The 14670-nt window shown below is 46.7% G+C and overlaps 1 protein-coding gene across 4 annotated transcripts in view; it reads right to left on the reverse strand.

Annotated features, from left to right (window-relative positions):
* LOC118388177 (low-density lipoprotein receptor-related protein 1-like) overlaps positions 1–14670 on the reverse strand; it is a 176937-nt gene that overhangs the window by 87002 nt on the left and 75265 nt on the right. For all 4 annotated transcript variants that reach the window (XM_052526961.1, XM_052526959.1, XM_052526960.1 and 1 more), the window contains exons 4-6: positions 8415–8534; positions 8055–8183; positions 7607–7867 (exon numbers count right to left, since the gene is read on the reverse strand). In XM_052526961.1, the coding sequence (XP_052382921.1) occupies positions 7607–7867; positions 8055–8183; positions 8415–8534 (510 nt within the window). The remainder of the gene's footprint in view (positions 1–7606; positions 7868–8054; positions 8184–8414; positions 8535–14670) is intronic.

Consider the following 14670-nt stretch of genomic DNA (forward strand, 5'->3'; position numbering starts at 1 on the left):
ACACCCCCAAGACATGCTAACCTCTTACCATTACAATAACAGGGGAAGTTAGCATTTTTGGGTCGGTATGATATTTGTGCATCTAACTTTCTCCCCCTCCCTCCTCACATCCACCATCCTATCCCCAAAGCCAATCTCCTACATTCAGAACACTCCAGTCTTAAACACCATCTGGAGAACGCATCACATGATAAGGGAAACTCGCATAAAAGAAAAAGCGGGCGAAAAGGAGAAGGGAGAAAAGAACACGCTCCTCCTAAACGTGGTACTGGTTAAGACCAGCCAGGGGCACGCACAGTAAGAGGGACAAGAAGAACTGAAGAAGAGGAGGGAGAGAAAAAAAGGAGGAGAAAGAAAAAGACAGAGCAATGCCAATCATTTCAAAATAGTTTAAGGGGTGATTAGATGGGACGGGGTGGGGGACGTGGGGGGACGGGGTATATGTGTGTATAAAGAACATCTTGTTGAATGTGGAGCGGTGGCAGAGAGCAGCTAATAGGCCCTGATTACCCCCTTTCCCATCACCCCCTTCCCCATCACCCCCTTTCCCATCATTACCCCCTTTCCCATCATTACCCCCTTTCCCATCATTACCCCCTTTCCCATCATTACCCCTTTCCCATCATTACCCCCTTTCCCACCATTACCCCCTTTCCCACCATTACCCCCTTTCCCATCATCACCCCTTTCCCATCACCCCCTTTCCCATCACCCCTTCCCCATTACTTTACCACCATCCCCTTCCCCATCATTACCCCCTTTCCCATCACCCCCTTCCCTACCATCCCCTTCCCCATTACTTTACCACCATCCCCTTCCCCATCACCCCTTTTCCCATCATTACCCCTTCCCCATTACTTTACCACCATCCCCTTCCCCATCATTACCCCCTTTCCCACCACCCCCTTTCCCACCACCCCTTTCCCATCACCCCTTTCCCCTTTCCCATCACCCCTTTCCCATCACCCCCTTTCCCACCACCCCTTTCCCATCCCACCCCCCTTTCCCATTACTTTACCACCATCCCCTTCCCCATCACCCCCTTTCCCATCACCCCCTTTCCCATCACCCCTTTCCCATCATTACCCCCTTCCCCATTACTTTACCACCATCCCCTTCCCCATCACCCCTTTCCCATCATTACCACTTCCCCATTACTTTACCACCATCTCCTTCCCCATTACTTTACCACCACCCCTTTCCCATCACCCCCTTCCCCATTACTTTCCCACCACCCCCTTTCCCATCACCCCTTTCCCATCACCCCCTTTCCCATCACCCCCTTTCCCATCACCCCCTTTCCCACCACCCCTTTCCCCATCACCCCCCCTTTCCCATCACCCCCATTTCCCCATCATTACCCCCTCACCCCTTTCCCATCACCCCTTTCCCATCACCCCCTTCCCTTTCCCATCACCCCCCTTTCCCACCACCCCTTTCCCATCACCCCTTTCCCATCACCCCTTACCCCCTTCCCATCACCCCTTTCCCATCACCCCCTTTCCCACCATCCCCTTCCCCATCATTACCACCATTTCCCCACCACCCCCTTTCCCATCACCCCCTTTCCCATCACCCCTTTCCCACCATCCCCTTCCCCATTACTTTACCACCATCCCCTTCCCCATCACCCCCCCCTTTCCCATCACCCCCTTCCCCATTACTTTCCCCATTATCTTTCCCATCACCCCCTTCCCCATTACTTTACCACCATCCCCTTCCCCATCACCCCTTCCCCATTACTTACCACCATCTCCTTCCCCATTACTTTACCACCATCCCCTTCCCCATCACCCCCTTTCCCATCATTACCCCTTCCCCATTACTTTACCACCATCTCCTTCCCCATTACTTTACCACCTCCCCCTTTCCCATAACCCCCTTTCCCATAACCCCCTTTCCCATTACTTCACCATAACCCCCTTTCCCATTACTTCACCATAACCCCCTTTCCCATTACTTCACCATAACCCCCTTTCCCATTACTTCACCATAACCCCCTTTCCCATTACTTCACCATAACCCCCTTTCCCATTACTTCACCATAACCCCCTTTCCCATTACTTCACCATAACCCCCTTTCCCATTACTTCACCATAACCCCCTTTCCCATTACTTCACCATAACCCCCTTTCCCATTACTTCACCATAACCCCCTTCCCCATTACTTCACCATAACCCCCTTCCCCATTACTTCACCATAACCCCTTCCCCATTACTTCACCATAACCCCTTTCCCATTACTTCACCATAACCCCTTCCCCATTACTTCACCATAACCCCCTTTCCCATTACTTCACCATAACCCCCTTCCCCATTACTTCACCATAACCCCCTTCCCCATTACTTCACCATAACCCCCTTCCCCATTACTTCACCATAACCCCCTTCCCCATTACTTCACCATAACCCCCTTCCCCATTACTTCACCATAACCCCCTTCCCCATTACTTCACCATAACCCCCTTCCCTATTACTTCACCATAACCCCCTTCCCCATTACTTCACCATAACCCCCTTCCCCATTACTTCACCATAACCCCGACTGCTGCTTTACCAAGGAGTCCTTAAAACACTCAAGCTAATCAAACTGGCCTTAGAATCAATTCAACCATTAACATAAGGCTAGCTGACAGAGTTGGTAACACTATGATAGGTTTATTACGTAGTGCCAGCTCCATCCTACAGTACTTAGGATAGGTGACTGTACACACACACACACACACACACAATTAATCCAATACAATGTACTAAAATACAGATATTTGGGTTTTCACAAACAGCCATTTTACATAGCTAGACATGGCTCAGACATTGGGGCCTCCAGTCAAGAGGAGACTGCTACACAGCCCTAATCTTTTAAAACACCCCCACCCCCCCACCCCCCAACTAAAGCTAGTGTACAGCTAGACATGCTGGTCTTAACTCAAATCCCCTTGTTAAAGATCATCATTAAACCTACTCATTTCCGCCCAGCCTCTGTCCCAGTAACCTAGGCATTGTTTATTTTTATCTTTTAATGAGGACTTCCCAGTACTGTAACACCCAGTAGGGGTGGCAGTGCATTGACGGCTGTGTAGGCAGGCACAGTGTTAGTCAGTGGCTAATCTGGGGCCTACCCTGGCCCTGTGTGGCTGTCTGTGAGGAGCTTCCCTCCCTGGCGATGTACTTTAGTGAGGTCAGGTCACTGATTGGGTAGGGGGTTAGAGCAAAGAATGCTTTGCCAGGCACGCGCCTGCCTTTGACCAATTAGCGCCTTTACGCGGAAGCACATTCCCACATCCACAATCCACCCATCACCAGTCTGTTCGGCTAAAGTGTTAGGCAAGTGTGATTGTTTTTAAAAGGGATTATTCCGTGCTTATAAAACGTTGTTAATAACAGTGGATTATTCACATTTTGGGTTAACGACGTAGCCCTTTACACTCGTACCGGTAAACGGGTTGAAAATGGCTGATTTGGACACTGATAAGTGCCTAAACTGAATGCAGTGGTTGTACAGTGACATGCTATATACACACACACACACACGACGTCAGAGCTCTGGCTCTGCGCTTCACGGGTTTTGACTGACAAACGTTTTGAACTTGCGCACCGCTTGCAACAAAAAGTTGACCCAATCCCTCCTGCTAATTGGGCAACTTTTGAAAATGTTTTGTCTGAGTGAGGGACTTGCTGTAAATTAAGAGGACTCTTAAGTATTTTTGAAAGATGAGACGTTGAGGATTATAATAAAATACCTACTTTGATGTCATACAAGCCAAACACCTGTGAGTCCAAACGTTCACTTCACATTTCCATATCATAAAACTCATTTACAGTGTTAACATTCATGATCACTATGTTTGATGTACAGCTACAAGATGACATTATGTGTTGTTCTGAACAGAAGGAGCCTGTTTGTTGTATTGTGAAAAAAAGTTGCAGCGGACCACGTACAATTATACACAAGTACTGCGGACACCGCTTCAAATGAGTGGATACGGCCATTTCATCTATACCTGTTGCTGACAGTTGTAGAAAATTGAGTACACCGCCATGCAATCTCCATAGACAAACAATGGTTGGAGAAGGGCCTTACGAAAGAGCTCAGTGACTTTCAACGTGGCATCGTCATAGGATGCCATCTTTCCAACAAGTCTGTTCGTCAATGTCTGCTCTGCTAGAGCTGCCCCAATCAACTTTGGTAAGTATTGGAGGTAGATAAGAAAGATATATACACACACAGACACACACAGACACACACAGACACACACAGACACACAGACACACAGACAGAGACACAGAGACACAGAGACACAGAGACACAGAGACACAGAGAGAGAACATCTGGACCGCTCATCTGTGTGGCATGCCGAGGTCATGAATCACTGCAACCGCAAACCCTTCATGTGCTATGTGACGACCACTGCCATTGGCTGCCTGCTCGACCCGGCCGCGTCGACTCAGCGAGCGAGGCCCGTTCATTCGCTGTCACACTCACACGCCAAGAGCCTCAGCAAACTATCAACTCTCCCTAGCCTAGTCTCTGAGGGCTAGGCTAGCTAGCACTGGAGCGTTGACAAACACTACTCAACTCTCCCTAGCCTAGTCTCTGAGGGCTAGGCTAGCTAGCACTGGAGCGTTGACAAACACTACTCAACTCTCCCTAGCCTAGTCTCTGAGGGCTAGGCTAGCTAGCACTGGAGCGTTGACAAACACTACTCAACTCTCCCTAGCCTAGTCTCTGAGGGCTAGGCTAGCTAGCACTGGAGCGTTGACAAACACTACTCAACTCTCCCTAGCCTAGTCTCTGAGGGCTAGGCTAGCTAGCACTGGAGCGTTGACAAACACTACTCAACTCTCCCTAGCCTAGTCTCTGAGGGCTAGGCTAGCTAGCACTGGAGCGTTGACAAACACTACTCAGACAGTGTCATATTACCAACAACATCTCTAGTGCACAGTCAAGGTTCCAAGCTGATAAACCGATAGGAAAATAAAATAAACGATTAACATATTACAGAAAGAAACAAAATATGCAATATCCATAGTGGATGGATAACTAGCTAAAGGTCGTAGCTTCTATTCTGAGGGTTTCTGTGAAAATAACAGCAATAAGGAGGACAGACAACATATCCTCCAAAGAATTGTGGCAGTTTTACACACACACACACACGATAACTCTGGAAACAGGAAGTAGGTGACGTGGTGGCAGGAAGTGGACTGCCAATTTATTGTTTCCTCGCCACGGCAATACAGCCCCGGTCCTGTCGCTCCACTCTGACAAGGGCAGGCAGCACTTCACAACACAGCACACTGGAGCAGCCGTGTGTGTGTCTGTTGTGTGTGTGTGTGTGTTGCGTGTGTGTTGCGTGTGTGTTGCGTGTGTGTTGCGTGTGTGTTGCGTGTGTGTTGCGTGTGTGTTGCGTGTGTGTTGCGTGTGTGTGTGTTGCGTGTGTGTGTGTTGCGTGTGTGTGTGTTGCGTGTGTGTGTGTTGCGTGTGTGTGTGTGTGTGTGTGTGTGCGTGTGTGTGTGTGTGTGTGTGTGTGCGTGTGTGTGTGTGTGTGTTAGACATGTGTATCCATGTGGTGTGTGTGTGTGCCTCTATCATTTGTGTGTCCATGTGTGCCTATGTGTCCATGTGGTGTGTGTGTGTGTGTGTGTGTGTGTGAGGCAGAGAAAGGGGGAGAATCTAGCTGAAGCTGTTGGAATTTCCTGCACATTCCTTTGGTTCAGAATCAGCACACATACACAGCAAGGCGAGCCGAAGGGCTCTACTGCTCAATTAGACAGGAAAGGGGTGAGATGAGAGAGGGGGGAGGGAAAGGGGAGGGATAGTGGTTTGAGGGTCAGGGGTGAAGTATCTCTAAACTCACGCAGTAGAGAGAGTGTGTGTGGTTAGTCTGTAGGTTGATGCATTAAAGCTGTCTACTTGTTTACCCCCCTCTTGCTCTGTTCTGACACACTGAACACCAGCTATGGCCACCACTGTGTGTGTGTGTGTGTGTGTGTGTGTGTGTGTGTGTGTGTGTGTGTGTGTGTGTGTAAAACTGATAAGTTTCTACTATGAACATATGAAATGTGTGTAAATTAAATCATACTCATTAAAAACTGTAATGTTGTCAAGTGTGGTCCACAAGGGGGACATGTAATAAACAGGTATGTACCAGTACTGGATGTGGTGCTGTTTTTGCTCTGTTTCATAGTGGAAAGTCTCCTCTAAAACCAGGCCATGAGTGTGCAGTAAACTGGGGGAGGTAGGGAGGCAAGATGGGAGTGGAGGGAGGGGAGATGGGACAGGGAGGGGAGACCGGGAGAGAGAAGGGGGTGGACCTATAAGCTAAACACACGCTCATACACACGCTCATACACACATGTTTTTCCTTAGATCCACAGGCTCTGTTTTTCCTCTTACTTTTTTTTTTTACTGGAAGAGAAATTGCTTCGGAATTTTTCCAAACTGGCCGTTACACAACTCCGGCTACAGTGTTAACACGCCAACACGCACAAAATGCAGGCACACACACACACTTCCTCTACGTGTAGAACTGCCACAGTATGTGTCATATTCAACTGGAGTTGGTGGTAGACAGAGGGAGATGTTGATGCTATGATGTAATGTGCCTGCTGTGTTGTAACAGTGTACTCCACTCAACTATTCATGCTGTAACAGAGGGTGGTACTCTATTGTAATAACTGTTTGCTGTTCTCACAGTGTAGCTGTTGGTGTATTATCTGACTGTTACTCACCTTGAGCAGTGTGGTATGATACAATGTAGTGTACTAAAAAGTATTGTATAGTTACGGAGTAATATTATACTGTATTTTACTGTACCATACTCTCCTACAGTGCACTCAGTGCAGGCAAAGTGATGTGTATTATACTGTATTGTACTATACTATAGTGAGGCAGATGTTGATATTGTAGGGTACTATTATATAGGGTAACACTAATTGGATAGTCCCATGTAGATTTTCAGTAGATGTTCAATAACAACCTTAACCCTAACCCTAACCTTAACCTTTATTGTCGTACATGTTTTTATTTAACTAGGCAAGTCAGTTATGAACAAATTATTACTTACAATGACAGCCTACCCCGGCCAAACCCGGACGACGCTGGGCCAATTGTGCGCCGCCCTATGGGACTCCCAATCACGGCCGGTTGTGATACGGGAACCCTATTCTAAACCTAACCCTAAATAACAGATAGTCCCATATAGATGGCCATACTATCCAAAATAAGGTGTGACCTTTCATAGTGTATGGCGTACTATTCGACAATGTACTCACGGTACAGGCTGAGGGAGTGATGTATAGTGTAGTATTATATTGTACTATAGTACTCACGGTGCAGGCTGAGGGAGTGGTATTGTATTATCTTGTACTATAGTACTCACAAGTGCAGGCTGAGGGAGATGTATTGTATTATATTGTACTATAGTACTCACGGTGCAGGCTGCAGGAGTGATGTATAGTGTAGTATTATATTGTACAATAGTACTCATGGTGCAGGCTGAGGGAGATGTTGATGTATTGTGTTGTCTTATATTGAACTATAGTACTCACGGTACAGGCTGAGGGAGCTTATGTATTGTGTAGTATTATATTGTACTATAGTACTCACGGTGCAGGCTGAGGGAGATGTTGATGACCCTTTCGTCAGCGAAGCTCTTGAGGTTGGGGATCTTGGCACACTTGAGGTGGGTGGAGGCCGACGAATCGCCAACGTGGATCCAGCAGACCTGTTCCTGTGCGTAGAGGAAGTCCATGGCGGTGGTCTGCTTGGTGGTGGTGGACAGCAGGCTGATCGTGGTGCCGCTCAGAGACGTGGCCTGGATGTTCTGACTGTTGGCGATCAGCAGCACCGAGTTCCTTTCTACTGGTACTAGGAGAGGAGTGCGAGTGGTGTGTAAAGGTAGGCGATCAACAAAGTGGTCAACAGCTCATAAGAACTCCGCACAGTATATTTACACTAGATTGAAAGCCCCCTGGAAAGCATTGAGGGTACCGTTGAGAGGGAGAAAAAAAGAAGAGATGAATGGTGGTAGCAGTGACAGGTGGTTAATACCTACCATTTTTGGCCTTGCAGGAGCGGTTGTCGGGCTGAGGCAGGTAGCCCTCCACACAGCTGCAGGTGTACGAGCCCTCTGTGTTGGTACAGGACTGGCTGCAGGTCCCGTACACACTGCACTCGTCAAAATCTGGCCACAACACACAGTAGATGTTACACATGGGACAATCACTGGTGAGCTATAGTTAGTGCACAAAAATCCTCCATCTCTTTTTCATGGTCCTTTGACCAGGAATAATTGCCCACTAAACTTTTACAATTAGGTTAAACCTGGTATAGGCCAGGCCTACTGTTTATAAAGCCAATAGCAGGCTGTCACAGTGTCTAGAAGGCTAAAGGTTTTCCGGTTGGTGGAACTCACCTTTACATGTTTTGCCGTCCAGCCCTATTTCATATCCACTCTTACAGTAACACGCAGTGCCCGACGGAGTCACCGAACAGTTGTCCTGGCAACTCGACAGAGTGCAGTTGGCGGCGAATTCTGTAGAGAGACCGGGAGAGAGGGAGAAGAGATAGGAAAAGATACGTTAGAGTCACTTTGAGGAGCAATTGAGAGGCAATGTCTGTAGAAACAATGGATGGGCTGGAGGAGGGTAGAGGGTAGATGAGAGTGGAGGAGCGGTGGGGAAGGGAGCAGGACACAGGAAGAGGGTATTGGCATGACAGAGAAAAGGGGCATTCATAAATATTCTGTAATTAAAAGGACATTACTTTAAGCCTCCTGCTGTGTTCCGGTCAAATTGGACCAATTTACAAGTTCTCGCTCTGAAAAATGTAGTTCATTTAATCTGATTGTCATAAGGATCCATGATTTTGTCCACACAGGGCATCTGAACACACAAAATACATTTGGATGATTTTCATACAATTTTGGGTGGTTTATTTAACTTTTATACACCTGTGGTGTTCCCAGTCAAACATGACCAGACATTAGAAATGAATGGGTGAGACTACAATTAGTGAATAAAATTGAGTTCAGGCACATGCCCATTCATCAGAAGGACACACACCCCACCCCAACCTCACTCCCACTCCCCACGGGAACCACACCTGTTGGCATTCTCACTTACAATCACAACATTGTTGCAATAATATATAGAACTTTTCTCGCAGCTCTGGTATATAAAGCTTTTTTGAGGCCTTGCTCACAATTAATTCTGTGGCAGCACAATGACCAAACTGTATACTGTATGTGAGGATGTTGATCATATCTTTGATCGTGACACTGGTGAGGAGGAGAGCGTCCTTGTTAAACTTTGACACAAAGTAGTCTGTGATAAATAGCACAATATGTTTAATCTGAGTATTTGTTACAGTCAAAATAATCCATACATTCATTTTTTACTCAAAAACGACTTGTATGAGCTCCGGTCAATGAGGCCTACAGGCCATAAATAGCAAATAGAAGTTCAAAAGTTCTTGTGAACATTGCAAGTTAAGTAAATAAAAAGATCTAACAACATAATAATATATGTATTATTATGGATTTATAAATCAGTTAGAATTGGGCAGCCAATGAAAGTAGGGTTACTTTCATTGCTCAGTGTGTCTGCTGCCTGTCACGTGTGCTCCCTCTCCAGCCTCTAGGTGACCAGGCTGGTCGTTATGGCGCAGACCTTTCACCATCGTTACTCGCACCTGCGCATCAGACTCACCTGAACTCCATCACCTCCCTGATTACCTTCCATATATATATATATGGAAGGTAATCAGGGGGGTGATGGAAGGTAATATGGAAGGTAATCAGGGAGGTGACGGAGTTCAGGTGAGTCTGATGATGCGCAGGTGCGCGTAACGATGGTGAAAAGGTTTTGGCCATAACTCCTCTTGGTTCCTTCCCCAGGTGTTATTGTTTCTGTTCCAGTGTTTAGTCTGTGCGTTGTTCATGTTTCTTGTTTTGCATTTATTTATTAAAAACACTCCCTCCCTGAACTTGCTTCCCGACTCTCAGTGCACATCGTTACACTGCCAAATAGCCTACTTGGTTTTCACAACTCTGGAAGGCTGACTAGTTGGGGACAGCAGGTAGCCTAGCAGTTAGAGCATTGGGACAGTAACCAAAAAGTTGCTTGTCGAAACCTGAGCTGGCAAAGTGGAAAATTCGCTCAGCCCTTGAGCAAGGCAGATAGCCGCCAACAACTACTGCTCTGATGTCAATTAAGGCAGCCCCGCCACCTCTCTGCTTCGGTTAAAAATGGAAGATACATTTTGGTTGAATGCATTCAGTTGTGCAACTGATTATTAATACTATGCATGCCAGTCTCTGCTGGCTTATTGTTGGAGGTAAGACTGAATGCATCACTTATTGTTTTCTATTTGGAAATTCCCCATTTTTTACGTAGTCAACTACATACAGCACTGACACAGACATGACACCAGGGGACTTTTCACCGTCCCCAGGTCCAGTATTATACAGAGCCATGAGTGCATGGAACTCACATCTGATACTGAGCAAGTGAACAGCAAACATGGTTTAAATAAACAAATTAAGCAACACCTCACGGCATAACGCCTCTCCCCCATGTGACCTACTTGTGTGTATGTACTGACATGTATGTGTAACACACACTACATGTTAATGTTTTTAAATGTCGATTGTAAAGTCTTTTGTCTGAAATGTATTTTTCGTTATGTGTCGGACCTCAGTAATACTAGCTGTCGCTAAATGGGGAACATAATAAATAAAAATGCAAATTGGTATCCCTCTTCCCTTTCCCTAGCTCAGGCTTGTTGCCATGTAAACTCAGCAAAAAAAGAAACATCCCTTTTTCAGGACCCTGTCTTCCAAAGATAATTTGTAAAAATCCAAATAACTTCACAGATCTTCATTGTAACGGGTTTAAACACTGTCTCCCATGCTTGTTCAATGAACCACAAACAATTAATGAACATGCACCAGTGGAACGGTCTTTAAGACACTAACAGCATACAGACGGTAGGCAATTCAAATTTAGGACACTAAAGAGGCCTTTCTACTGACTCTGAAAAACACCAAAAGAAAGATGCCCAGCATCCCTGCACATCTGTGTAAACGTGCCTTAGGCATGCTGCAAGGAGGCATGAGGACTGCAGATGTGGCCAGGGCAATAAATTACAATGTCTGTACTGTGAGACGCCTAAGACAGCGCTACAGGGAAACAGGACAGACACCTGATTGTCCTCGCAGTGGCAGACCACATGTTACACCTGCACAGGATTGTAACATCCGAACATCACACCTGCGGTAAAGGTACAGGATGGTAACAACTGCCTGAGTTACACCAGGAACGCACAATCCCTCCATCAGTGCTCAGATTGTCCGCAATAGGTTGAGAGGGGCTGGATTGAGGGCTTGTAGGCCTGTTGTAAGGCAGGTCCTCACCAGACATTACCGGCAACAATGTCACCTATGGGCACAAACCCACTGTCACTGGACCAGACAGGACTGGCAAAAAGTGCTCTTACATTTACATTTAAGTCATTTAGCAGACGCTCTTATCCAGAGCGACTTACTGACGAGTCGCGGTTTTGTCTCACCAGAGGTGATGGTCGGATTGGCGTTTATCGTCGAAGGAATGAGCGTTACACCGAGGCCTGTACTCTGGAGCAGGATCGATAGAGGTGGAGGGTCCGTCATGGTCTGGAGCGGTGTGTCACAGCATCATATGACGGAGCTTGAACAGCAAGAAATTGCAAATCTGGTGAAGTCCATGAGGAGATGATGCACTGCAGTACTTAATGCAGCTGTTGGCCACACCAGAGACTGACTTACCTTTGATTTTGATCCCCCCTTTGTTCAGGGACATATTCCATTTCTGTGGAACTTGTTCAGTTTGTTTCAGTTGTTGAATCTTATGTTCATACAAATATTTACACATATTGAGTTCGCTGAAAATAAACGCAGTTGACAGTGAGAGGACGTTTATTTTTGCCGAGTTTAGGTTGACCATCTTTACCTTAGATATGTCTGTCCATCGTGGACAATAAATCACTCTAAAAACTGCAAAACAACAATTTTATATGTTGGAATCAGTAGCCCAGGCTCTAGCCATATAGGACATTGTCTGTCACACCAGACCCAGAGCTGGGGGCTTGCCTCTGGGCATAGGGAAGTAGGAAAGCCTGGGTATAAAAAAATGGGCCCCTGGGCCTTGGAAAAAGTGCACCTCTCAGCTTCCTATGGGCAATCAATGCTCCCAAAACCCAGTGAACTGTACTCACACCCAAGAGAGGAGAAGTCAGTGCATGTAGGAGTGTATGTGTGCATGTTAAAGAGTGGGTGGTTTTAGTGAGTGGGAGAGTAGGTTGTGTGAGGTGTGTGTGTTGTGTGTGGGTGTTTAGTGGTTGGTAAAGGGATATACAGAGAGCTTGCCCAAGCTACGGGCATCCACACACCCCATCACACACACAATGGGGTTTTTGTGTGCCTGGCCAGGGAGAGAAATCCACAGGCAAACACTGCAGCCCGGCACTAATCAATCCCTCATAGGCAGGACAGGCCTGTGCCAAGGCGGACCTCAAACACACACACACACACACACACACACACATTGAATCATTCATCCATACACACCTTAATATTGCTGTCACACGCTCACACAATGACACAACTCTGTCATCTCACGGAGTCATGAGTTGTCACCACTACATCCTGTGAGAAAACCTGTGAAATCAAACTGTCCACAACACTGATTGACAATAAATTCCACATGCAGTTGTGCAAATGGAATAGATAACAGGTGGAAATTATAAGCAATTAGCAAGACACCCCCAATAAAGGAGTGGTTCTGCAGGTGGTGACCACAGACCACTTCTCAGTTCCTATGCTTCCTGGCTGACGTTTTGGTCACTTTTGAATGCTGGCAGTGCTTTCATTCTAGTGGTAGCATGAGACAGGAGTCTACAACCCACACGAGTGGCTCAGGTAGTGCAGCTCATCCAGGATGGCACATCAATGCGAGCTGTGGCAAGAAGGTTTGCTGTGTCTGTCAGCGTAGTGTCCAGAGCATGGGGGCGCTACCAGGAGACAGGCCAGTACATCAGGAGACATGGAGTAGGCCGTAGGAGGGCAACAACCCAGCAGCAGGACCGCTACCTCCGCCTTTGTGCAAGGAGGAGCACTGCCAGAGCCCTGCAAAATGACCTCCAGCAGGCCACAAATGTGCATGTGTCTGCTCAAACAGTCAGAACGGACTCCATGAGGGTGGTATAAGGATCCGACGTCCACAGCCCTGCCAGCTTACAGCCCAACACTGTGCAAGACGTTTTGCATTTGCCAGAGAACACCAAGATTGGCAAATTCGCCACTGGCGCCCTGTGCTCTTCACAGATGAAAGCAGGTTCACACTGAGCACATGTGACAGACGTGACAGAGTCTGGAGACGCCGTGGAGAACGTTCTGTTGCCGGCTACATACTCCAGCATTACCGGTTTGGCGGTGGGTCAGACATGGTGTGGGGTGGCATTTCTTTGGGGGGCCGCACAGCCCTCCATGTGTTCGCCAGAGGTAGCCTGACTGCCATTAGGTACCGAGACGAGATCCTCAGACCCCTTGTGAGACCATATGCTGGTGCGGTTGGCCCTGGGTTCCTCCTAATGCAAGACAATGCTAGACCTCATGTGGCTGGAGTGTGTCAGCAGTTCCTGCATTGATGCTATGGACTGGCCCGCCCGTTCCCCAGACCTGAATCCAATTGAGCACATCTGGGACATCATGTCTCGCTCCATCCACCAACGCCACGTTGCACCACAGACTGTCCAGGAGTTGGTGGATGCTTTAGTCCAGGTCTGGGAGGACATCCCTCAGGAGACCATCCGCCACCTCATCAGGAGCATGCCCAGGCGTTGTAGGGAGGTCATACAGGCACGTGGAGGCCACACACACACTACTGAGCCTCATTTTGACTTGTTTTAAGGACATTACATCAAAGTTGGATCAGCCTGTAGTGTGGTTTTCCACTTTAATTTTGAGTGTGACTCCAAATCCAGACCTCCATGGGTTGATAAATTTGATTTCCATTGATCATTTGTGCGATTTTCTTGTCAGCACATTCAACTATGTAAAGCAAAAAGTATTTCAATAAGAATATTTCATTCATTCAGATCTAGAATGTGTTATATTTTTGAGCAGTGTTGATCGAAAGGTAGAGAGAAAGGGAGAGATGAGGGGAGAGAGGGAAAGAGAGGTAGAGGGAACTGAAGTTTCAAATTAAGAGTTTGTTCTTAAAGGTGGGACACCTAAAGTAGCTGACTTCCTTGTTTGTTTTCCACAGTTCAGAACATTATCGTTGAGTAGCACAAAATATGAAACAAGTCAGCATATTTGCCTATTTGCCCACAGTCTATGATCCCTTATTGATGTCACTTGTTAAATCCACATAAAAACCAGTGTAGATGATGGGAAGGAGACAGGTTAAATAAGGATTTTGTGTTCCGGAGTTCTAAATTTGAGCAGCTGCTGAAAAATGAGCTCCTGTATATATTGAGATTTAAATGTTTTTTTAGAGTGAAAAAATCGAAAAAAATCAAGAGAACTGCAAGACTCAATAGAAGACAAAACAAGGAACAAACCAAAAAAACAGGCTTTTGAAAAATTAACTATTTTTCATAAAATTGTACAGTTATCTTAGCTAGCTGAA

Source organism: Oncorhynchus keta, chromosome 10 (genome assembly GCF_023373465.1).
Source record: "Oncorhynchus keta strain PuntledgeMale-10-30-2019 chromosome 10, Oket_V2, whole genome shotgun sequence".
Classification (NCBI taxonomy): domain Eukaryota; kingdom Metazoa; phylum Chordata; class Actinopteri; order Salmoniformes; family Salmonidae; genus Oncorhynchus; species Oncorhynchus keta.